At 40.1% G+C, this 27316-nt stretch overlaps 1 protein-coding gene across 1 annotated transcript in view; it reads left to right on the top strand.

Annotated features, from left to right (window-relative positions):
• Positions 1-27316, top strand: part of LOC128654568 (growth arrest-specific protein 7) — a 187918-nt gene that overhangs the window by 124260 nt on the left and 36342 nt on the right. The window contains exons 5-6 of the mRNA XM_053708558.1: positions 8147-8275; positions 16174-16297. Coding sequence (XP_053564533.1) covers positions 8147-8275; positions 16174-16297 — 253 coding nt within the window. The remainder of the gene's footprint in view (positions 1-8146; positions 8276-16173; positions 16298-27316) is intronic.

The raw sequence follows: 27316 nt of genomic DNA, 5'->3' as shown, positions 1-27316 counted from the left end.
TGGTCCCTAATGCAAAAATAACACACATGCATTAAAATGTCCCTTTTAGGTGTCCAACTCATTTTAAGAAAAAATAATGTCCCTTTAATCCCTGGGCAGTACAAAACAGTTGTGAAATCCCATGTATCAATGTTATACTACTTAATATGGCATACAGATCTATAGTGATAAACATATGGGCAGACAATGTTCCCAGACAGGGACCCTGTCTGCCCATTTTAATGGTCAGCGTTGCAGCATCTGCTGCTTAATGATTGCACAATTAATCACTTGTACTTATATATTTTTTTAATCAAATGTACTTTTTTCTCATGGTATTTTTTGGGAATACCTAGGTAGCTAGCTTGCACATGTCTGGAGAACTAACATGGCAGAACGCTTTTGAGCACTAGATGGCAGCAGTATTTGCACATTGTATAACATTTCAAAACTGCTGCTATAAAGAGTTCCAGACACATGCACACTCCTGAGCATATCTACCTGTTTTTCAACAAACCATACCAAAGGAACAAAATCAGTTATATAATAGAAGTAAATTGAAAAGTTCTTTAATATTGTACACGCTATCTGAATTATGAAAGACAAATTTAAGGTTTCGTACTTTAAAGGGACAGGAAACCCATGTTTTTCTTTCATGGTCCAGGAATAGCATGCAATTTTAAATAACTTTTCAATTTATTCATATTATCTAATTTGTTTAATTCTCTTTGTATCATTGTAGCCTCGGAGCTGCTGATTGGTGGATGGACATATATGGCTCTTTTCATTGGCTTTCAGCTAGCTCCAAGTAGTGCATTACTGCTTCTTCAAAAAAATGACACCAAGAGAATCAAGCAAATTAGAAAATTATATGATCTATCTGAATCATGAAAAAAAACATTTTGGGTTTAGTGTCCCTTTAAAGGGACAGTCAAGTCCAAAATAAACTTTCTTGATGTAATTTTAAACAACTTTCCAATTTACTTTTATCACCAATCTTGCTTTGTTCTCTTGGTATTCTTAGTTGAAAGCTAAACCTAGGTAGGCTCGTATTCTTAGACATTGAAGGCCGCCTCTAATCTGATTGCATTTTGACAGTTTTTCACCACTAGAGGGCATTATTTCATGTGTCATATAGATAACATTGAGCTCACGCTAGTGAAGTTACCTAGGAGTCAGCACTGATTGGCTAAAAGGCAAGTCTGTCAAAAGAACTGAAATAAGGGCACAGTTTGCAGAGGCTCAGATACAAGATAATCACAGAGGTAAAAAGTATATTAACCCTTTAATGACCAAGGACGTACCAGGAACGTCCTACAAATACTGGTAGTTAACAACCAAGGACATGCCTGGTACGTTTTCAGGGGTTTCAAGCGCTGGAAGCGATTGTGACCGATTCCAGCCGCTTTCAGGGTATTACAGTAATGCCTCGATATTGAGGCATCGTACAACACCCTTTGCAAAGCAACCAATGCAGAGAAGGCCACTCGCTGGAGGAGGAGGGAAGGGGGTTGAAGGGGGCGGGTAGCGGGTGGGACCGCCACGCCACACTACATCACGGCAGGCAGGATAGGGAAGGAGGAGATCGGGATCCTATGTGGGTACCATGTCTGTAAAGGGATCTGGGAGGGGGGTTTGCTAATGAGGGGGGATGCTACACTACTGTTGTTTTTTTTTTTTTAAATACAATAATTTAGAGCAAACTGGGTACTGGCAGACAGCTGCCAGTACCAAAGATGGTGGCAAATAGGTAGAGGGGGGAGGGTTAGAGGGCTGTTTGGGGGGACTCAGGGAGGTTAGGTGTTTAGGGGTGATCCTACACTGCAGAAAATATGTAATAAATTAATTACCAAAAAAAAAAAAAAAAAAGCTTTTATTTTTATACTGGCAGACTTTCTGCCAGTACTTAAGATGGGGTGACTTTTGGGGGGTGGGTGAGGGAAGAGAGCTGTTTGAGAGGGATCAGGGGGTGGGATGTGTCAGGTGGGCTAAAGCTAAAATTAACCCTACAAGCTTCCTAATTAACTCCTTCACTGCTGGGCATAATACAAGTGTGGTGCGCAGCAGCCTTTAGCGGCCTTCTAATTGCCAAAGCCATATATATCTGCTATTTCTGAACAAAGGGGATCCCAGATAAACATTTACAACCATTTGTGCCATAATTGCACAAGCTGTTTCTAAATAATTCCAGTGAGAAACCTACAGTTTGTGAAAAAGTTAACTATATTTTTATTTGATCGCATTTGGCGGCGAAATGGTGGCATGAAAATATACATGTGAAGGGTTATTTAGGGATTCCTGCCAGATATCAGTGTGACAATGTAACTATCGCTAATTTTGAAAAAAAAATGGTTTGGAAATAGCAAAGTGCTACTTGTACTTATTGCCCTATAACTCACAAAAAAGCAAAGAACATGTAAACATCGGTTATTTCTAAACTCAGAACAAAATTTAGAAACTATTTAGCATGGGTGTTTTTGGTGGTTGTAGATGTGTAACAGATTTTGGGGGTCAAAGTTAGAGAAAGTGTTTTTCATCATATTTTATAAAAAAAATTAGAGTAATTATATATGATGAAAATAATGATATCTTTTGAAAGTCAATTTAATGGCGAGGAAAACGGTATATAATATGTGTGGGTACAGTAAATGAGTAAGAGGAAAATTACAGCTAAACACAAACACCGCAGGAATGTAAAAACAGTCCTGGTCCTTAACGGAAAGAAAATTGAAAAATGGTCTGGTCACTAAGGGGTTAATATAACTATTGGTTATGCAAAACTGGGGAATGGGTAATAAAGGGATTATCTATCTTTTTAAACAACAAAAATTCTGGTGTTGACTGTCCCTTTAACAACTGCAAAGGCTCTGAAGTTGCTTAGAGGCCAAAGTCATTTCCACTTCTGAGAAGTTGCTGGAGTTTTCTTGAGCCATAATAGCTTTATGTGCATTTGATGTCATCCTTATATTTTCTGAGTTGTTCAATTAAGATAACCTTCAGGATTCTCCCTGCCAAACATGCAAGAGAACTATTTTTAAAAAGGAGACGTTTTCTATGCGTTTTGATGAACAGCTGCGCCAACTCATAACTACTCACTGCGGCCTTTTCTTGTGTAGGTTGTTACTTTATTTTATGAGCTGTTGGAAGCTGCAGTCTAACAAGTCCCCTGCTCAAAGGAACACACTATATTCTTGACATATAACAGTACAGGTTGCGCAGTGTTTTGGAAAAGTGTTTATGTTCTAGGAAACAAAGCTAACGAAGAGGAAAATGTGACTCAAATTGTAAAAATAAAATGCTCTAATGTGTTATTAAAATGTAATATTGCACTATGGCTTGCAAAGTGTTTAAATACATAGTTAAAGGGGCAGTCAAGTGAAAATTAAACTTGCATGATTCAGATAGGGCTTGCAATTTTAATTAAAACAACTCTCCTATTTACTTTTATAATAAAATTTGTTCTCTTGGGGCGCGATCCGATATACGGCGCAGCGTGGAAACCTGCACCACCCGTAGTTTCACCTCGCACATCGACCTATCACATATACGCTGCCGACAGTTGCTAAAGTGCTGTAAGTCAGACAAACTAGCGATGTCCAGAAATCAGCGTAAGTACAAATTTCTAGAGTCGCCAGTGACTTACGGCACTTTAGAAACTGCCGCCGCCTAAAAAAACTAACTAAAATATTAAATCTCCCGTTACTGTCTAACACGCCTCCCAAAAATAGCCCGACACATATACCCCTCTATCTGCAATCCCCCCTCTCACTCCTAACAATAAATGTATTAACCCCTAAACCGCCGCTCCCGGACCCCACCGCCACCTATATTAAATGTATTAACCCCTAATCTGACCCCCCTACACCGCCGCCACCTATATTAACTCTATTAACCCCTAATCTGATCCCCCTACACCGTTGCCACCTACATTAACTAAATTAACCCCTAATCTGAGCCCCCTACACCGCCACCACCTATTTTAAATATATTACCCCCTAATATGGTTCCCCCTACACCGCCCCCACCTATTTTAAATATATTAACCCCTAATATGGTTCCCCCTACACCGCCCCCACCTATTTTAAATATATTAACCCCTAATATGATCCCCCTACACCGCCGCCACCTATATTAAATTTATTAACCCCTAATCTGACCCCCCTACACCGTCGCCACCTATATTAAATGTATTAACCCCTAATCTGACCCCCTACACCGCCGCCACCTATATTAACTCTATTAACCCCTAATCTGATCCCCCTACACCGTCGCCACCTACATTAACTATATTAACCCCTAATCTGAGCCCCCTACCCCACCGCCACCTATTTTAAATATATTACCCCCTAATATGATCCCATTACACCGCCACCACCTATTTTAAATATATTACCCCCTAATATGGTTCCCCCTACACCGCCCCCACCTATTTTAAATATATTAACCCCTAATATGATCCCCCTACACCGCCGCCACCTATATTAAATGTATTAACCCCTAATCTGATCCCCCTACACCGCCGCCACCTATATTAAATATATTAACCACTAAACCTAAGTCTGGCTGATTAGAATAGCCAATATAATTACAGTAGCTCTTATTCTATTGGCTATTCAAATCAGCCAATAGAATTAAAGTAGCTCTCATCCGATTGGCTGATTTGAATTTGAAGGCTCAAATCAGCCAATAGGAATTCAAGGGACGCCATTTTTAATCGCGTACCTTGAATTCCTATTCAGTGTACGGCGGAGATCGTATGAAGAGGATCCTCCACGCTCCATGGCTCCGGTCTTCAGTTCCAATGTTGACGATCTTCAGTTCCAGCATTGCCGGTCTTCAGTTCCAGAGTGGACGGTCTTCAGCTCTGTGGTCATCGGTCTTCAACTCCTCCACTCCGCGCCGGCTGGTTCCTGGAAGAAGAAGATGTCGCCGCTTGGAAGAAGACTTCTCCGCCTGGAACAGGACCATCTCCGCCGGTCTTCAGGACAGGTAAGGACCACTTGGGGGTTAGACTTAGGTTTTTTTTAAGGGGGATCGGGTGGGTTTTAGAGTAGGGGTGTGTGGTTGGTGGGTTGTAATGGGGGGGTTGTTCTTTTTTTTACAGGTAACAGAGCTGATTACTTTGGGGCAATGCCCCGCAAAAGGCCCTTTTAAGGGCTGGTAATAGAGCTGATTACTTTTGTAATTTAGTTTAGGGTAGGGAAATTTTATTATTTTGGGGGGCTTTTTTATTTTATTAGGGTGCTTACATTAGGTGTAATTAGCTTAAAATTCTTGTAATCTTTTTTTAATTTTTGTAATTTAGTGGGTTTTTTTTTGTAATATAGTTTAGTGTATTTAATTGTATTTTAGTTGAGATAATTGTAGTTTAATTAATTTATTGATAGGGTAGTGTTAGTTGTAATGGTAACTTAGGTTAGGATTTATTTTACAGGTAATTTTGTAATTATTTTAACTAGGTAGCTATTAAATAGTTATTAACTATTTAATAGCTATTGTACCTAGTTAAAATAAATACAAAGTTACCTGTAAAATAAACATAAACTATAAAATAGCTACAATGTAATTATTAATTATATTGTAGCTATCTTAGGGTTTATTTTATAGGTAAGTATTTAGTTTTAAATAGGAATAATTTAGTTAATAATATTAATATTATTTAGATTTATTTCAATAATAATTAAGTTAGGGGGTGTTAGGGTTAGACTTAGGTTTAGTGGTTAATATATTTAATATAGGTGGCGGCGGTGTAGGGGGATTAGATTAGGGGTTAATATATTTAATATAGGTGGCGGCGGTGTAGGGGGATTAGATTAGGGGTTAATAAATTTAATATAGGTGGCGGCGGTGTAGGGGGATCATATTAGGGGGTAATATATTTAAAATACGTGGCGGCGGGGTAGGGGGCTCAGATTAGGGGTTAATAAAATTATTATAGATGGCGGCGGTGTAGAGGGATCAGATTAGGGGTTAATAAAATTAATATAGGTGGCGGCGGTGTAGGGGGGTCAGATTAGGGGTTAATAAAATTAATATAGGTGGTGGCGGTATAGGGGGATCAGATTAGGGGTTAATAAAATTAATATAGGTGGCGGCGGTGTAGGGGGGTCAGATTAGGGGTTAATAAATTTAATATAGGTGGCGGCGGTGTAAGGGGGTCAGATTAGGGGGTAATACATATAATATAGGTTGCAGTGGTGTAGGGGGGTTAGATTAGGGGGTAATACATATAATATAGGTGGCGGCAGGGTCCGGGAGCGGCGGTTTAGCGGTTAAACACTTTATTAAAGATGGCGGCGGGGGATTGCGGTTGACAGGTAGATAGACATTGCGCATGCGTTAGGTGTTAGGTTTTATTTTGCAGCCAGTTTAGGGAGTTACGGGGCTCCAATACTCAGCGTAAGGCTTACTACGCCTGCATAGGTGAAAATGGAGTAAGATTTCTCCATTTTCGCCACATAAGTCCTTACGCTGTATATTGGATACCAAACTGCGCGGGTTTGGTATATCACTCTATGGGCCAAAAAACTACGGCCGAAGGGTGAAATATACGAGCGTAACTTCTATGTTACGCCGTATATAGGATACCAAACCAGCGCAATATTTGGCGTTGCCGGCTTTTGCATGCGACACTGCATATCGGATCGGGCCCCCGGTATTCCTTGTTAAAAGCTATACGTAGGTAGGCTCATATGCTAATTTCTAAGCCCTTGAAGGCAGCCACTTATCTCAGTGCATTTTGACAGTTTTCAGATAGAGCATGCCATTTTAAGTAGGAATGTAAGCTTATAGCCGGCCCATTTTTGGCTCAACACCTGGGTAACGCTTGCTACATTTAGCCACCAATCAGAAAGTGCTACCCAGGTGCCAAACCAAAAATGGACCAAAGAAAGATACAAAAAGAACAAAGTAAAATGTATAATAGGAGTAAATTAGAAAGTTGCTTAAAATTGCATGTTCTATCTGAATCATGAAAGAAAAAAATTGGGTTTTGTGTCCCTTTAATATAATTGTTATTATGTTGGTTGTCCAAAACTGGGGAGTGGGTTATCTATCGTTTTAAACAATAAACATTTTGATGTAGACTGCCCCTTTAAAGTTATTTTCAAAAGCAGCAATGCAATACTTGGCACCAGCTGAACACATTTGGTGAGACAATGACAAGAGGCATATGTATGTAGCTACCAATCCCCAGCTAGCTCCCAGTAGTGCATTGCTGCTCCTGGGTTTACCTTGGTATGCTTTCAACAAAGGATACAAGTAGAATAAAGTAAATTCTCTCTTCCTCCAAACCCTCTAATCCTTCGGCATCTTGGACAGAGCCCTCTTGTGGTTCTCCTCCTACCTGGAGCTTTAGTGTAACCTTCTCTGGCACATCCTCTGACCCTTTACCACTTTCTGTTGGGGTACCTCAAGGCTTTCTCCTTGGTCCCCTTCTCTTTTTAATTTATAAATCATCCTTAGGTTCCTTAATATATTCCCATGGGTTTCAATACCATTTGTGTGCTGATGATACCCAAATCTACATCTCTGCACCAGACCTATCCCCTCCCTTGCTAACTCGTGTCACTGACTGTCTTTCTAATATTTCATCCTGGATGTCCTATCATTTCCTTAAAGAGACAGTCTACTCCAGAATTTGTATTGTTTAAAAAGATATATCATCCCTTTATTACCCATTCCCCAGTTTTACATATCCTTATATTACTACACTTTTTACCTCTGTTATTACCTTGTATCTAAGCCTCCGCAGACTGACCCTTATTTCAGTTCTTTTGAATCTTAGCCAATCAGTGCTGACTCATAAATAACTTCATGGGAGTGAGCACACATAGCACACAAGAACTAGCACTATCTAGTTGTGGAAAAACTGTCAAAATGCACTGAGATAAAAGGCGGCCTTCAAGGGCTTAGAAATTAGCATGTTCTGCGACTGGATCTTACAAAATCCCAGTACCACAGCCAGCATTAAGTGTTGCTACTATTCATCGCTTCCTGTCTGGCTGCTGTTTGCTGAGGTTGAAATCTAGCCATGCACATTTCAATTTCCACCTGTCTTATATTAGTCTTGAAACAATTTGTACACATGTATACATAAATGATTACTCAGTGTTAAATGTAGATATAGCAAAGAAAAACATTTTCTCATCTTTTTTTTTTTTTGCAGTTACAAAGTGAAGTAGAGAAACCATTATTAAATTTCAGAGAAAACTTCAAAAAGGACATGAGGAAGTTTGACCACCACATAGCAGATTTACGGAAACAACTCGCCAGCCGATATGCATCAGTAGAAAAGGTAAACAAAACTGCACCATGCCGCAAAACCACAGGATCCACTCTACATACTTATAATACAATGGGGATATGAGCTTTTTCTGATTGTGTTATGACACAAAAGCCATTGTAAGAGTATACTATGGGCTAGATTACAAGTGGCGCACTTTTACTTCTGCTCGCATGCTAACTTCACTAAAAGTAAACTTTTAATGTAGGCGGGTTAGTGACTTTATTACAAGTTGAAAGTAAAAAGTTATCTTACAAAAGTCCAATGCCCCCCTACTTCAGGACTTTGGATATTGTGACCTTGCTAATTTCTTCTTTTAAAACTTCAATGGAGCGCGCTAACCAGACACCGCAGTAGACCAACAGTGCTAATGCTGAAGGTAGTTATGAATACTTTACATTCCAATGTACTTCACTTAGAAGAAAATGTCCTTTTTTTGTAAAATATATATCAATACATTAGGGATGGGCAAATGTGTTTATATTCAAATTCGAATGTTAGTACGAATGTTATTGTAGAAATTTGATTTACATAATCGTAAAGTGAAACACAAAACAGAGGGGCACCTCATGTGTAGATCAACCAAAATAAGGTGCAGAATATATGTAAACCAAAGCCAAAGGGATACTCACATTGGCAATAGCACACCTATGTGCTGGTAGTAACAAGCTGATATCTCTGGGTGAATCAGCTCACCTTTTCTCCAGATATTCCAGTACCGGCTAGATCCCAGACTGGATGCAAGGCTTGTTTGAAGTCAAAAAAGCTCAAATTGGAAGACAAAAGTTGCTACCACTGTGCTAAAGTTAAAAAAAATATTTATTTAAAAATACTTAAAAAACAAAGGGCAACGCGTTTCTCGGCTATAACTCCGGTTTCATCAGACATAATCGAATGATGATAAGAACGAATATTCTTAAAAATTCTATAATTGAATGCTATTTATAGTTTTCGAATGTCACTTTTGATTTCAGATGTTCAAAATTAGATTGAAAGTCCACATTCAAAATAAAAAAAAAATTATTTAACAAATACTATTCAGAAGTTCAATAGTTCATGTGGTAGGAAATTTGGAAATTGATACATAATAGATACAAATATATAAATTAAAATTTTTCAAATAGCGAATATTGCATAATTTGAATATTACATTTAAAGAAAGCCTTAGACATACTATTATAAATATATAAATTCGAATTTTTCAAATTCGAATATTGCATAATTCAATTATATTACATTTAAAGAAAGCATTCTAAATACTATTACAAATATATAAATTTGAAATTTTCAAATTTGAATAATGCGTAATTTGAATATTATATTTAAAGAAAACATTAGAAATATTATTATAAATATTTAAATTAAAAATTTTCGAATTAGAATATTGCTTAATTTGAATACATTAAATAAATGTTAGAATGTTTTACAAACATTCAAAATTCGAAATGAACGAACGAATGTGTTAAAATTAATTTCATTTTTCAAATGTTACAAAACCTTCGTTCATCCCTAATATATATATATATATATATTGAGATATATATTAAAAAATAAAAATAATATCTTCAATGTGAAGAACATTGGAATGTAAAGTATTTATGTTCAAAACACAATGAAACATTAAAAAGTATTAAAACGGAATAAAAATTATATTTCTTGTTTCAAGGTATTTAACTGGAAAGGGGTCAAAAGTAAATATATATGTGTGTGTATATATACTGTATATATATATTATATATGTTGATTAGTGCAGTCGTTTACTTTCAACTTGCGTCCCGCTCTAACATGTAATCTAGCCCTATGTCTTTTAGGATATCTTATGATGTGTTTTGTAAATTGACTTTTGAGATGGTGAATGTGAGCAATACAACTAAAGAAAGAAAGAAAAGTTTGTTTAACTTTGGGGTCAGTTCCATTCTTGTCAATGTTTTTTTTTAATGGCTGTTTTATGACACTTCCTGTGCCTTTTTCAACATCGACTGACTGCAATTCAAACAGTTACAACATTTTGATTTAAACAACATTGGAGCACAGTAGAGCAGAACATGTACCCATATTAGTAATATTGACTAAATATTGAAAACAAAATGGACACACCAACATCAGCAGCCAAAGGCACTTGATACATGCTCAAGCCCTACAGATCGACCGATAACACAGATCTGATAAAAGAAAACAAAATCAGCCACTGATATACACATGCTCAAGCCCTACAGATCGACCGATAACACAGATCTGATAAAAGAAAACAAAATCAGCCACTGATATACACATGCTCAAGCCCTACAGATCGACCGATAACACAGATCTGATAAAAGAAAACAAAATCAGCCACTGATATACACATGCTCAAGCCCCGCAGATCGACCAATATCACAGATCTGATAAAAGAAAACAAAATCAGCCACTGACATACACATGCTCAAGCCCTACAGATCGACCGATAACACAGATCTGATAAAAGAAAACAAAATCAGCCACTGACATACACATGCTCAAGCCCTACAGATCGACCGATAACACAGATCTGATAAAAGAAAACAAAATCAGCCACTGACATACACATGCTCAAGCCCCCCAGATCGACCGATAACACAGATCTGATAAAAGAAAACAAAATCAGCCACTGATATACACATGCTCAAGCCCCCCAGATCGACCGATAACACAGATCTGATAAAAGAAAACAAAATCAGCCACTGACATACACATGCTCAAGCCCCCCAGATCGACCGATAACACAGATCTGATAAAAGAAAACAAAATCAGCCACTGACATACACATGCTCAAGCTCCCCAGATCGACCGATAACACAGATCTGATAAAAGAAAACAAAATCAGCCACTGATATACACATGCTCAAGCCCCCCAGATCGACCAATAACACAGATCTGATAAAAGAAAACAAAATCAGCCACTGATATACACATGCTCAAGCCCTGCAGATCGACCGATAACACAGATCTGATAAAAGAAAACAAAATCAGCCACTGATATACACATGCTCAAACCCCGCAGATCGACCGATAACAAAGATCTGATAAAAGAAAACAAAATCAGCCACTGATATACACATGCTCAAGCCCCCCAGATCGACCGATAACACAGATCTGATAAAAGAAAACAAAATCAGCCACTGATATACACATGCTCAAACCCCGCAGATCGACCGATAACACAGATCTGATAAAAGAAAACAAAATCAGCCACTGATATACACATACTCAAGCCTCGCAGATCGACCGATAACACAGATCTGATAAAAGAAAACAAAATCAGCCACGGATATACACATGCTCAAACCCCGCAGATCGACCGATAACACAGATCTGATAAAAGAAAACAAAATCAGCCACTGATATACACATGCTCAAACCCCGCAGATCGACCGATAACACAGATCTGATAAAAGAAAACAAAATCAGCCACTGATATACACATGCTCAAGCCCAGCAGATCGACCGATAACACAGATCTGATAAAAGAAAACAAAATCAGCCACTGATATACACATGCTCAAGCCCCACAGATCGACCGATAACACAGATCTGATAAAAGAAAACAAAATCAGCCACTGATATACACATGCTCAAGCCTCGCAGATCAACCGATAACACAGATCTGATAAAAGAAATCAAAATCAGCCACTGATATACACATGCTCAAGCCCCACTGATCGACCGATAACACAGATCTGATAAAAGAAAACAAAATCAGCCACTGATATACACATGCTCAAGCCTCGCAGATCAACCGATAACACAGATCTGATAAAAGAAAACAAAATCAGCCACTGATATACACATGCTCAAGCCTCGCAGATCAACCGATAACACAGATCTGATAAAAGAAAACAAAATCAGCTACTGACATACACATGCTCAAGCCCCGCAGATCGACCGATAACACAGATCTGATAAAAGAAAACAAAATCAGCTACTGACATACACATGCTCAAGCCCCGCAGATCAACCGATAACACAGATCTGATAAAAGAAAACAAAATCAGCCACTGACATACACATGCTCAAGCCCCGCAGATCAACCGATAACACAGATCTGATAAAAGAAAACAAAATCAGCCACTGATATACACATGCTCAAGCCCCGCAGATCAACCGATAACACAGATCTGATAAAAGAAAACAAAATCATCCACTGACATACACATGCTCAAGCCCCGCAGATCCACCGATAACACAGATCTGATAAAAGAAAACAAAATCAGCCACTGATATACACAAGCTCAAGCCCTGCAGATCGACCGATAACACAGATCTAATAAAAGAAAACAAAATCAGCCACTGATATACACATGCTCAAGCCCGGCAGATCGACCGATAACACAGATCTAATAAAAGAAAACAAAATCAGCCACTGATATACACATGCTCAAGCCCCGCAGATCGACCGATAACACAGATCTGATAAAAGAAAACAAAATCAGCCACGGACATACACATGTTCAAGCCCGGCAGATCGACCGATAACACAGATCTGATAAAAGAAAACAAAATCAGCCACTGATATACACATGCTCAAGCCCCGCAGATCGACCGATAACACAGATCTAATAAAAGAAAACAAAATCAGCCACTGATATACACATGCTCAAGCCCGGCAGATCGACCGATAACACAGATCTAATAAAAGAAAACAAAATCAGCCACTGATATACACATGCTCAAGCCCCGCAGATCGACCGATAACACAGATCTGATAAAAGAAAACAAAATCAGCCACGGACATACACATGCTCAAGCCGGGCAGATCGACCGATAACACAGATCTGATAAAAGAAAACAAAATCAGCCACTGATATACACATGCTCAAGCCCGGCAGATTGACCGATAACACAGATCTGATAAAAGAAAACAAAATCAGCCACTGACATACACATGCTCAAGCCCGGCAGATCAACCGATAACACAGATCTGATAAAAGAAAACAAAATCAGCCACTGATATACACATGCTCAAACCCCGCAGATCGACCGATAACACAGATCTGATAAAAGAAAACAAAATCAGCCACTGACATACACATGCTCAAGCCCCGCAGATCGACCGATAACACAAATCTGATAAAAGAAAACAAAATCAGCCACGGACATACACATGCTCAAGCCCCGCAGATCGACCGATAACACAGATCTGATAAAAGAAAACAAAATCAGCCACTGATATACACATGCTCAAACCCCGCAGATCAACCGATAACACAGATCTGATAAAAGAAAACAAAATCAGCCACTGATATACACATGCTCAAGCCCAGCAGATCGACCGATAACACAGATCTGATAAAAGAAAACAAAATCAGCCACTGATATACACATGCTCAAGCCCTGCAGATCGACCGATAACACAGATCTGATAAAATAAAACAAAATCAGCCACTGGTATACACATGCTCAAGCCCTGCAGATCGACCGATAACAAAGATCTGATAAAAGAAAACAAAATCAGCCACTGACATACACATGCTCAAGCCCCGCAGATCAACCGATAACACAGATCTGATAAAAGAAAACAAAATCAGCCACTGATATACACATGCTCAAGCCCCCCAGATCGACCAATAACACAGATCTGATAAAAGAAAACAAAATCAGCCATTGATATACACATGCTCAAGCCCCGCAGATCAGCCGATAACACAGATCTGATAAAAGAAAACAAAATCAGCCACTGATATACACATGCTCAAGCCCCGCAGATCAACCGATAACACAGATCTGATAAAAGAAAAAAAAATCAGCCACTGACATACACATGCTCAAGCCCCGCAGATCGACCGATAACACAAATCTGATAAAAGAAAACAAAATCAGCCACGGACATACACATGCTCAAGCCCCGCAGATCGACCGATAACACAGATCTGATAAAAGAAAACAAAATCAGCCACTGATATACACATGCTCAAACCCTGCAGATCAACCGATAACACAGATCTGATAAAAGAAAACAAAATCAGCCACTGATATACACATGCTCAAGCCCAGCAGATCGACCGATAACACAGATCTGATAAAAGAAAACAAAATCAGCCACTGATATACACATGCTCAAGCCCTGCAGATCGACCGATAACACAGATCTGATAAAATAAAACAAAATCAGCCACTGGTATACACATGCTCAAGCCCCGCAGATCGACCGATAACAAAGATCTGATAAAAGAAAACAAAATCAGCCACTGACATACACATGCTCAAGCCCCGCAGATCAACCGATAACACAGATCTGATAAAAGAAAACAAAATCAGCCACTGATATACACATGCTCAAGCCCCCCAGATCGACCAATAACACAGATCTGATAAAAGAAAACAAAATCAGCCATTGATATACACATGCTCAAGCCCCGCAGATCAGCCGATAACACAGATCTGATAAAAGAAAACAAAATCAGCCACTGATATACACATGCTCAAGCCCCGCAGATCAACCGATAACACAGATCTGATAAAAGAAAACAAAATCAGCCACTGATATACACATGCTCAAACCCCGCAGATCGACCGATAACACAGATCTGATAAAAGAAAACAAAATCAGCTACTGACATACACATGCTCAAGCCCCGCAGATCAACCGATAACACAGATCTGATAAAAGAAAACAAAATCAGCCACTTATATACACATGCTCAAACTCGAAAAAACAAGATGGCGCAACAATGGCAGAGGCTCTTTTTGATGACATCTGGATTTTACATCATTATCGTCAATTACATAACATGGAACTGTTAAAACATGACTAAAACATAGTTACAATATATTGGCAATACAGCCATCAATACCTATGTATAGGTATAGGAACTTGCATGTGTTTTGAGAACTCATTCTCTAAGGTTTGCTGTCATGGAGTGAAATATCACACTGATGGTCAGACCTCACTCAACTCTATAAAAGAAGGCGGAAGCTGGAAGTCCCAGTAAGCTGCCTCCTATAGAGAGTAATGAAGCTCTTTAAAAACCTGGGCAAAGAGTATTAGAGAATTATATAGTTTCCTTGTCCTGTTCATCTGCTGTCGGACATTATGCGTGTATTTAAAGGTGTAGTAAAGCCACAATTATGATTCAGATAGAGCATGCACTTTTAAACAACTTTGCTTTTTACTACTATTATCACATTTGCTTTGTTCTATTGGTTTCCTTTGCTGAAGAGCTCACCCATGATTATTAAAATATATATATATATACTTCAATTTGCAACCATTCCTTCTGGAACCTCACCCGGCGTAAACTGAGGGCTACCTGCATGTATATATATATATATAATATGGTAATATAAGTAAATTAGAAAGTTCTTTAAAATTGCATCTGCATGTTCTATCTGAATCATGAAAAAAATGGGTTTCATGTTCCTTTAACTTGAGTTTATTGTCCCTTTGAAAACCCTTTACAATCAGTTCTTCATTGCTCATATAGAATATGGGTACGTAAAAAAAAATACTCAAACAGTGACCAGCGACTTTCAGATGTGTATTTAAAAAACTCACAACATAAAACTTTATTGTTCACTCAAACAGGACCAATGACTTTCAGATGTGTATGTAACCCCCCACAAAATAAAACTTAATTGTTCACTCAAACAGGACCAATGACTTTCAGATGTGTATGTGACCCCCACAAAATAAAACTTTATTGTTCACTCAAACAGGACCAATGACTTTCAGATGTGTATGTGACCCCCACAAAATAAAACTTTATTGTTCACTCAAACAGAACCAGTGACCAGTGACTTCCAGATGTGTACGTAAAAAAAACACACAAAATAACAGAACCAGTGACCAGAGATAGCTAAATATGTTCATTCACTGTGTAGTAAACCTGCACCCTCATGTTACAATACCTTTAACAAGTAACGTTTTTTAATTGTCTCTTCTTTTTTTTTTAAAGGCTAGAAAAGCTTTAGCAGAAAGGCAGAAAGATCTGGAAGTAAAAACTCAGCAATTAGAGATTAAACTCAGCAATAAAACAGAAGAAGATATAAAGAAAGCAAGACGGAAGTCAACGCAAGCAGGTGAGCGCGTCAGCTCCATCGCCCCAATGGTTTACGGGTCATTCCATATGAAATTAACACATTGTTTAACAATATTTTTTCTCACCATTTTTGAGTTTTCAAATTAAAAATGATTCTTTTAGTCTGACACCTGTGGCATTTTTTTTTAAAAATTTTGGAACACAATTTTTTTCTAAATCTAACCTAATTCTCAAGAAGGAATGTGCAGTGGTAGGATAGAAAATTCAAAATTAATCTTGCATGATTTAGATAGAGCATGTCATTTTAAGACATGTTTAAATTCACTTCTATTTTCAAATGTGCTTCGTTTTCTTGGTATCCTTTGTTGAAAAAGAATATGCACATATCCTACACTAGTGGAAGCTAGCTGCTGATTGGTGCCTGCACACATTTGTGTCTTGTGATTGGTTAACTAGTGTTAGTGTTCAGCTAGTTGCCAGTAGTGCAATGTTGTTCCTTCAGCAAAGGGTAATAAGATAATGAAGCAAATTTGACAATAGAAGTACATTGGAAAAAAATTTAAAATTGAAAGTTCTAACCAATTCATGAAATAAAATGTTGGGGTTTTCTTCTTAAATGGGAAGATTCCACAGCTGCATTCATTACTTTTAGCAATTTAGAACCTGCCCACCAGGAGAAGGCAAAGACACCCCAGCCAAAGGCTTAAATACCTCCCCCACTTACCTCATCCCCCAGTCATTCTTTGCCTTTCGATACAGGGGGTTCTGGAGGTCCTTTGACTCGGAACTGAAGTTCTCCATTCCCTTATGGTTTGGAGGTTTGGATGACCTCCGGACGTCTGGTGTACCAGAATGGATGGGATTTTTATTTTAACTTTTGGTATCTTCTGAATGTCTGTTCTTGTGGCCTAGTCACAGTTCCTCTCGTAGGTTGCTGGGGCTGCTGTTTTCCCTTCTTGGGGGATCGGGTCATCTCTGTCTGGAAGTTTGGGCATGTCCTTTTTCAGCATATCGCTCTCATATATGGGAGTGCAGGGGTTTGGGTTAATTCTGTTTCTTCCCCGGCATTCCCCTGGTCAGCTTGTTGGCTAGGAGTTGTGAGGCTCCCATCGTTATTCCTTGGACGTACAGGGATCTCCGGGAGAATGATCCTGTAGGGATCTTTTGAGAATATGTTGTCTTCTCAACCTAAGGGCTTGTTTAGAGCCTGTCCCTTGTAATCCCCATGCTCTTTTGACTCTGGGGTGTTGCCCTTCGACCCTCTAGGGGATCCAGCTCTTTGGGCTTGCAAGCAGAGGGTCTTGGGTTCAGTTTTACCTCCGGTGCTGGTTGCCGTCTTCTTAGGCATGTTAAGATGTCTTCTAGGCTCTTTGGTCTGAGTCTATTACAATTTCCCAATGTCCAAGGACATTGGGATGTGGGTTGCACTGCTCAGGGTGTGCTTCCCCGTCTGAGGCAGCTTGATGGTTCCTCAAGGGGTTAGAACATGGCCATGTATCCTGCCTGAGATTTCGGTGTCCAGATTCTGGATTCAGTCCTGGGTGATTCAGTTTCAACCTTTAGGTTTTGGAACATTCACTTGTCCCTTCAGGTGGGGTTGGTTTTTTCCCTAATGGGAGATTTGGTAACTGCCTGATGGTTAGTTTTACTGTCTCTCAGGCGGGATCCTACAATTGTCATCAGGGGCAGCTATTGCACCTTGATGTAGGCTGGTGGTTGTTTGTATCGACTGAGCTGGCAGTAATGGCCGAATGGTCTCTTCTTAATGGTATGGGTTTTACCATTTCTCTACATCCTCTTCTCCATGCCTATGGCTGGGGATGTGGTTCCTTTGCATTTGCCCTCCTTTGGGGAGGTTTTGGAAGTATCACAGTATCCGTTGAGGCCCCGAGGGTCCTTAGCTGCTCATTTCCGAGCGGTTCTTCCCTTCCTTGCGTGCACGAGATAATGGGGCTGGATTCTGGTAGTAGGTTGCTGTAGTTCAGTGCCCTATCTTCCTTTTTTGGGACTGTTCCTTCTTTAGGGAAGGGAGCTGTGTAGGGATTCTGGAACCCGAGCACATAGTTTTTCTGTCATGGCTTTGTGGTAGCATTCCAGATTTAAGTAATGGTGAGAGTTGTTCTCCCATGGGTGTTGTTTCCTCTTAGCCCCTTCTTTCTCTTCCTGAGGTCTGGTTCAGAGAATTTTGTATTCTCTGTCTTCAGTTGTTGCCAGCTTTCTGGGCTGGGTCCGTTACCTCGGAGTGGGGGTTGGGGATATGTCTGCTCTGTTGAGTCTTGACCGTGTACTTTCAGTTGATCCTGTTCTCCTACTTTTGGTGGGGGGTTCTCAGTGTCCATCCCTCCACTGGTTACATTTGCTGCGGGTGTTGGGCGCTCTTCTAGGGTCTGGATTCTTCCTGGACGGGAAGTTGTTGCCGATATTTTTCGTCATTTTTTCTGTGGGATGGTGTACCACAATGGCTTAGGGTCAGCTTTGCTGCCTTGAGACTGGTCTGCGTGAGTTCTTGTCAGTGTGGCTCTGTGTTCTCTCAGAGAGCCTTTTTTATCTGCTAGGACAGTTGGTCTACCTCTGTTTGACTAGTTTAGCGGTTGTGTCGGCTAGACTATGGTACAGTGAGGAGCTTGCGGTTTCCTTGGAGCACCGTAAGTTATATGGTGCTGTGTCATGGATCTGAGGGTGGACCTTTGTTCTTCCTCGTGATCGCTCTTCATGGGTGTGGAGTTACTTTCTGGTCCTTGTCCTTATAGGGAGTTAATTTCCCTGGGCGGTGGTCTTGTAGCAACCTTGGGTTCGCTTTAGTCATTTTGAGGTTTCTTCTTACCCTTGTTGGTGGTCCTTTGGATCTCTTTTTGTGTCCTCTGTTCTCCCCCTCAGGGGTAGAGGGATGTTCTCTCCCTTCGGGTCGGGGGGTACGTTTTGTGGGAGCTGGGAGCCACAGGGCTTAGTTACTTGGAAGCCTTTCTGCTCAGTGGTCTCTAGCACAACTTTGCAGGTGGTTTAACTGATTGGCAGTTACTGGGTCCTTCCGGTTTTTTACCCCTTGTGTTCTAGTAATACAGTTTTCTCTTGTTAAGTGTATCCAGTCCACGGATCATCCATTACTTATGGGATATTAACTCTTCCCCAACAGGAAGTGCAAGAGGATTCACCCAGCAGAGCTACTATATAGCTCCTCCCCTAACTGCCATTACCAGTCATTCTCTTGCACCCAACGAATAGATAGGATGTGTGAGAGGACTGTGGTGATTATACTTAGTTTCATACCGTCAATCAAAAGTTTGTTATTTTATAATAGCACCGGAGTGTGTTATTCCTTCTCTGGTAGAATTTGAAGAAGAATCTACCTGAGTTTTTCTATGATTTTAGCCGGAGTAGTTAAGATCATATTGCTGTTTCTCGGCCATCTGAGGAGAGGTAAACTTCAGATCAGGGGACAGCGGGCAGATTAATCTGCAAAGAGGTATGTAGCAGCTTATTATTTTCTGACAATGGAATTGATGAGAAAATTCTGCCATACCGATATAATGTAAACTCAGCCTTAAATGCAGTAGCAGCAACTGATATCAGGCTGTCATGTATGTATATTTTACACTTCAGTATTCTGGGGAATGGCACTTCACTGGAATTATACTGTATGCATAAAACTTTAGCCTAATTTGCAGGGACTAGCAACAGGCTTTTTAATAACACTCAATTTATTAATGTTAAACGTTTTTTGCTGGCATGTAAAATCGTTTAATTTTCTGAGGTACTGGGTGAAAAAATGTTTTGGGCACTATTTTTTTCCACTTGGCAGTCGTTTTATTTAATTTATGACAGTTTACTGATCTCTCTCACTGTTATGTGTGAGGGGGAGGGGCCTTTTTTGGCGCTTTTGCTACGCATCAAAAAATTCAGTCAGAAGTTTATTGTCTTCCCTGCATGATCCGGTTCATCTCTACAGAACTCAGGGGTCTTCAAAACTTGTTTTGAGGGAGGTAATCACTCACAGCAGAGCTGTGAGATTGTAGTTGACTGTGATAAAAAAACGTTTATTTCTGTATTTTTTTATTTATTTTTTTCTGCTATCAGGGTTAGTTATCCTTTGCTAATGGGAGCAATCCTTTGCTAAAATTGTGTTTTTTACAAAGATTTGATGCTATAACTTTTCAGTTTATTAATTTTCAACTGTCATAACTTTTTCTGTGCTTCTTATAGGCACAGTACGTTTTCATATTATAGTAAATTACTTGAAAAGTATTTCCAAGTTGCTAGTTTATTTGCTAGTGTGTTAAACATGTCTGATTCAGAGGAAGATATCTGTGCTATATGTGCTAAAGCCAAAGTGGAGCCCAATAGAAATTTATGTACTAACTGTATTGATGCTACTTTAAATAAAAGTCAATCTGTACAAATTGAACATATTTCACCAAACAACGAGGGGAGAGTTATGCCGACTAACTCGCCTCACGTGTCAGTACCTGCATCTCCCGCTCGGGAGGTGCGTGATATTGTAGCGCCGAGTACATCTGGGCGGCCATTACAAATCACATTACAGGATATGGCTACTGTTATGACTGAAGTTTTGGCTAAATTACCAGAACTAAGAGGTAAGCGTGATCACTCTGGGGTGAGAACAGAGTGCGCTGATAATATTAGGGCCATGTCAGACACTGCGTCACAATTTGCAGAACATGAGGACGGAGAGCTTCATTCTGCGGGTGACGGTTCTGATCCAAACAAACTGGATTCAGATATTTCAAATTTTAAATTTAAGCTGGAAAACCTCCGTGTATTACTAGGGGAGGTGTTAGCGGCTCTGAATGATTGTAACACAGTTGCAATACCAGAGAAAATGTGTAGGTTGGATAAATATTTTGCGGTACCGGCGAGTACTGACGTTTTTCCTATACCTAAGAGACTTACTGAAATTGTTACTAAGGAGTGGGATAGACCCGGTGTGCCGTTCTCACCCCCTCCGATATTTAGAAAGATGTTTCCAATAGACGCCACCACACGGGACTTATGGCAAACGGTCCCTAAGGTGGAGGGAGCAGTTTCTACTTTAGCTAAGCGTACCACTATCCCGGTGGAGGATAGCTGTGCCTTTTCAGATCCAATGGATAAAAAGTTAGAGGGTTACCTTAAGAAAATGTTTGTTCAACAAGGTTTTATATTGCAACCTCTTGCATGCATTGCGCCTGTCACGGCTGCAGCAGCATTTTGGTTTGAGTCTCTGGAAGAGACACTTGAATCAGCTCCATTAGATGAGATTACACACAAGCTTAAAGCCCTTAAGTTAGCTAACTCATTTATTTCAGATGCCGTAGTACATTTAACTAAACTTACGGCTAAGAATTCCGGATTCGCCATTCAGGCACGCAGAGCACTGTGGCTAAAATCCTGGTCAGCTGACGTTACTTCTAAATCTAAATTGCTTAATATACCTTTCAAGGGGCAGACCTTATTCGGGCCCGGTTTGAAAGAAATTATCGCTGACATTACAGGAGGTAAAGGCCATGCCCTGCCTCAAGACAGAGCCAAACCTAAGGCTAGACAGTCTAATTTTCGTTCCTTTCGTAATTTCAAAGCAGGAGCAGCATCAACTTCCTCTGCACCAAAACAGGAAGGAGCTGTTGCTCGCTACAGACAAGGCTGGAGACCTAACCAGTCCTGGAACAAGGGCAAGCAGGCCAGGAAACCTGCTGCTGCCCCTAAGACAGCATGAATCGAGGGCCCCCGATCCTGGAACGGATCTAGTGGGGGGCAGACTTTCTCTCTTCGCCCAGGCTTGGGCAAGAGATGTCCAGGATCCCTGGGCGTTAGAGATCATATCTCAGGGATACCTTCTAGACTTCAAATTATCTCCCCCAAGAGGGAGATTTCATCTGTCAAGGTTGTCAACAAACCAAATAAAGAAAGAGGCGTTTCTACGCTGCGTACAAGATCTTTTATTAATGGGAGTGATCCATCCGGTTCCGCGGTCGGAACAAGGACAAGGGTTTTACTCAAATCTGTTTGTGGTTCCCAAAAAAGAGGGAACTTTCAGGCCAATCTTGGATTTAAAGATCCTAAACAAATTCCTAAGAGTTCCATCGTTCAAAATGGAAACTATTCGGACAATTTTACCCATGATCCAAAAGGGTCAGTACATGACCACAGTGGATTTAAAGGATGCTTACCTTCACATACCGATTCACAAAGATCATTACCGGTATCTAAGGTTTGCCTTTCTAGACAGGCATTACCAGTTTGTAGCTCTTCCATTCGGATTGGCTACGGCTCCGAGAATCTTCACAAAGGTTCTGGGTGCTCTTCTGGCGGTACTAAGACCGCGAGGAATTGCGGTAGCTCCGTACCTAGACGACATTCTGATACAAGCTTCAAGCTTTCAAACTGCCAAGTCTCATACAGAGTTAGTACTGGCATTTCTAAGGTCGCATGGATGGAAGGTGAACGAAAAGAAGAGTTCTCTCTTTCCACTCACAAGAGTTCCCTTCTTGGGGACTCTTATAGATTCTGTAGAAATGAAGATTTACCTGACAGAAGACAGGTTAACAAAGCTTCAAAATGCATGCCGTGTCCTTCATTCCATTCAACACCCGTCAGTAGCTCAATGCATGGAGGTGATCGGCTTAATGGTAGCAGCAATGGACATAGTACCCTTTGCACGCCTACATCTCAGACCGCTGCAATTGTGCATGCTAAGTCAGTGGAATGGGGATTACTCAGACTTGTCCCCTACTCTGAATCTGGATCAAGAGACCAGAAATTCTCTTCTATGGTGGCTTTCTCGGCCACATCTGTCCAGGGGGATGCCATTCAGCAGGCCGGACTGGACAATTGTAACAACAGACGCCAGCCTACTAGGTTGGGGCGCTGTCTGGAATTCTCTGAAGGCTCAGGGACAATGGAATCAGGAGGAGAGTCTCCTACCAATAAACATTCTGGAATTGAGAGCAGTTCTCAATGCCCTTCTGGCTTGGCCCCAGTTAACAACTCGGGGGTTCATCAGGTTTCAGTCGGACAACATCACGACTGTAGCTTACATCAACCATCAGGGAGGGACAAGAAGCTCCCTAGCAATGATGGAAGTATCAAAGATAATTCGCTGGGCAGAGTCTCACTCTTGCCACCTGTCAGCAATCCACATCCCGGGAGTGGAGAACTGGGAGGCGGATTTCTTAAGTCGTCAGACTTTTCATCCGGGGGAGTGGGAACTTCATCCGGAGGTCTTTGCCCAAATACTTTGACGTTGGGGCAAACCAGAGATAGATCTCATGGCGTCTCGACAGAACGCCAAGCTTCCTCGTTACGGGTCCAGATCCAGGGATCCGGGAGCGGTTCTGATAGATGCTTTGACAGCACCTTGGACCTTCGGGATGGCTTATGTGTTTCCACCCTTCCCGATGCTTCCTCGATTGATTGCCAGAATCAAACAGGAGAGAGCATCAGTGATTCTAATAGCGCCTGCATGGCCACGCAGGACTTGGTATGCAGATCTAGTGGACATGTCATCCTGTCCACCTTGGTCGCTACCTCTGAAACAGGACCTTCTGATCCAGGGTCCCTTCAAACATCAAAATCTAATTTCTCTGAAGCTGACTGCTTGGAAATTGAACGCTTGATTTTATCAAAATGTGGTTTTTCTAAGTCAGTTATTGATACCTTAATACAGGCTAGGAAGCCTGTTACCAGAAAGATTTACCATAAGATATGGCGCAAATACTTATATTGGTGCGAATCCAAGAGTTACTCATGGAGTAAGGTTAGGATTCCGAGGATATTGTCTTTTCTACAAGAAGGTTTAGAAAAGGGTTTATCCGCTAGTTCCTTAAAGGGACAGATTTCAGCTCTGTCCATTCTTTTACACAAACGTCTGTCAGAAGTTCCGGACGTTCAAGCTTTTTGTCAGGCTTTAGCTAGGATCAAGCCTGTGTTTAAAACTGTTGCTCCACCATGGAGTTTGAACTTAGTTCTTAATGTTTTACAGGGGGTTCCGTTTGAACCCCTTCATTCCATTGATATCAAGTTGTTATCTTGGAAAGTTCTGTTTTTAATGGCGATTTCCTCGGCTCGAAGAGTCTCTGAGTTATCTGCCTTACATTGTGATTCTCCTTATCTGATTTTTCATTCAGACAAGGTAGTTCTGCGTACTAAACCTGGGTTCCTACCTAAGGTGGTCACTAACAGGAATATCAATCAAGAGATTGTGGTTCCATCTTTGTGTCCTAATCCTTCTTCGAAAAAGGAATGTCTGCTACACAATCTAGATGTAGTCCGTGCCCTGAAATTTTATCTACAGGCAACTAAGGATTTTCGACAAACGTCTTCCCTGTTTGTCGTTTATTCTGGTCAGAGGAGAGGTCAAAAAGCTTTGGCTACCTCTCTCTCCTTTTGGCTTCGTAGCATAATACGGTTAGCCTATGAGACTGCTGGACAGCAGCCTCCTGAAAGAATTACAGCACATTCTACTAGAGCTGTGGCTTCCACTTGGGCCTTTAAGAATGAGGCTTCTGTTGAACAGATTTGCAAGGCTGCAACTTGGTCTTCTCTTCATACTTTTTCCAAATTTTACAAATTTGACACTTTTGCTTCTTCGGAGGCTGTTTTTGGGAGAAAGGTTCTTCAGGCAGTGGTTCCTTCCGTATAAAGAGCCTGCCTGTCCCTCCCGTCATCCGTGTACTTTAGCTTTGGTATTGGTATCCCATAAGTAATGGATGATCCGTGGACTGGATACACTTAACAAGAGAAAACATAATTTATGCTTACCTGATAAATTTATTTCTCTTGTAGTGTATCCAGTCCACGGCCCGCCCTGTCACTTTAAGGCAGGTAATTTTTCCATTAAACTACAGTCACCACTGCACCCTATGGTTTTCCTTTCTCTGCATGTTTTCGGTCGAATGACTGGTAATGGCAGTTAGGGGAGGAGCTATATAGCAGCTCTGCTGGGTGAATCCTCTTGCACTTCCTGTTGGGGAGGAGTTAATATCCCATAAGTAATGGATGATCCGTGGACTGGATACACTACAAGAGAAATACATTTATCAGGTAAGCATAAATTATGTTTTTTTTATTGGGTGTTGGATAATTTCAGGCTTTGGTGCCTTTCGAAGGGGCTGCCTTCTGTACCTGCCCTTTGTTTGCATTCAGTGTCCTCTATTGCTTGGGTATTGTTATGCTTACCTCATAATTTTCTTCTGACGGTTCCACAGCTCCCCGCCCGCATTTTATCTATGGGACGGCCGTATTTGTTTGGTCTTCTAGCACCTTTTTTACCGTGATATTTCTCCTACTGTTCCTTGTTTTCTTGGCAGAATGACTGGGGGATGAGGGAAGTGGGGGAGGTATTTAAGCATTTGGCTGGGGAGTCTTTCTTTAAAATGAATGATTGTTTGCAAAATAAGCATTTTTTTATTATTCATATAAATTACTGTTTCGCCGATCCCCCCGCCTGTTTCTTCCTGGTGTACTTACACAGCAATGACGAAACCAGCTTCCTCCAATCATGGCGTGGCCTCGCCAGATGGACGCTCCTGGTGCAATGTAAACTTTCATGAATGAAAGTGCCCCTGTTTTTAATCGTTTTTTGTTTTGTTTTTTTTAAACGGGCACTTTATCATGAAAGTTGACATTCACTTTAATATCCCTTTAAGCCAACATTTCATATTAAATTTACTTTAAGGTAATGTTAAGGGCAAAGAAAAAAAAGTAGAGGTAGCACATTTAATGTAAAAGCTAGCTACTAATTCAAAGTAATGGGTACAAGTATCCAAGCCCATACCGCATATGAAGTCTTATCATATTATATAAATTCACTGTGCACCAGTCTTCCAAAAGAAAAAACTTTTATTTAGCAAACTTTTCAGAACTGGTGTCCAGTACCTTCACATACAATGAATATATATAGTTCGATTTTATAATTCATTGGAACTTATTGTCACATATCCTAATTTTTATAAAGCAGTATAAGTTTACACCCTTTCTTTCAATTTGCAATTCTTATTAATTTTTATTATTATTTATTTGTCAGTCTCACAGTCCTGCACTTAATCAGTAGCTTCTATTTTCTTATAAAATACATAACTTATTTAAATTTAATAACTTTATAGAAAAATAAAATATCATGTTCTGCATAATAGGTCCCTATTGGTCTATAAATCACAAAGAATAATAATATAAATATGGAACATAGCGAGTCCCTGGACTACTTAAAGATGTAGATGACTAAATATGATATTCAATCCCATTGTTACATCCATCAGTTTATGAATCTTAATTAATCTTACAGGCTTTTGGATTTAAAAATATATATATATATAATCCTGTTCATATTTTAAAGGGACATAGAATGGAACCTAAAATGTAAGCCAATGACAAGAAGCAATAATGTGTAATTATGTTGTGTAAATAATTTTTGATATATACAGACCCTTAAACAGATGCATTTAAAACTAGTACAGAGGTACATTTTTTGAAGGTATCTTTAAATATATCATCAATAAATCTCCCTTTGTGCTAGTTTTAAACACTTCCAAGCTCAGCCCCCTTTTTAGAGAATCATATGAAGTCAGTCCATGCAAGGGTCAGTGTAATGATTTCACCACTTGATGTAGAATTTTAGCAAATCAGCACTTAGCATATGTCCTTGCAAGTGGGACATGTGGGAGATGTTATAGAGCAGGGGTGGGCAGAGGCAAGGGCTACCTCAAATTTTATTCCAAGTGATGTGGTCACCTCACTAAAAAAACACACCAGTCTTGATAATAATGATTACAATTTAATAATGTATTTATTAAACAAAAACACAAAGAATAGTCCAGTACACACTGAATTTTTGCCACAAATAGGACCTGCTGGCTGAAAATTGTATTTTCTTTCCTATGGCATGGAGAGTCGACAATGTTATTTCAATTACTAGTGGGATATTCAATTCCTGGCCAGCAGGAGGAGGCAAAGAGTACCCCAGCAAAGCTTTTAAGTTTAATTCCCTTACCCGTAATCCCCAGTCATTCTCTTTGCCTTTGTCAATGGAGGATGTGCGAAGATGGTGTCTGAAGATTTTAATCCTTGT

This window comes from Bombina bombina, chromosome 1 (genome assembly GCF_027579735.1).
Source record: "Bombina bombina isolate aBomBom1 chromosome 1, aBomBom1.pri, whole genome shotgun sequence".
NCBI classification, from domain to species: Eukaryota; Metazoa; Chordata; class Amphibia; order Anura; family Bombinatoridae; genus Bombina; species Bombina bombina.
Note: the sequence above shows the minus strand (reverse complement) of the source record. Positions and strands in the feature narration are given on the sequence as shown.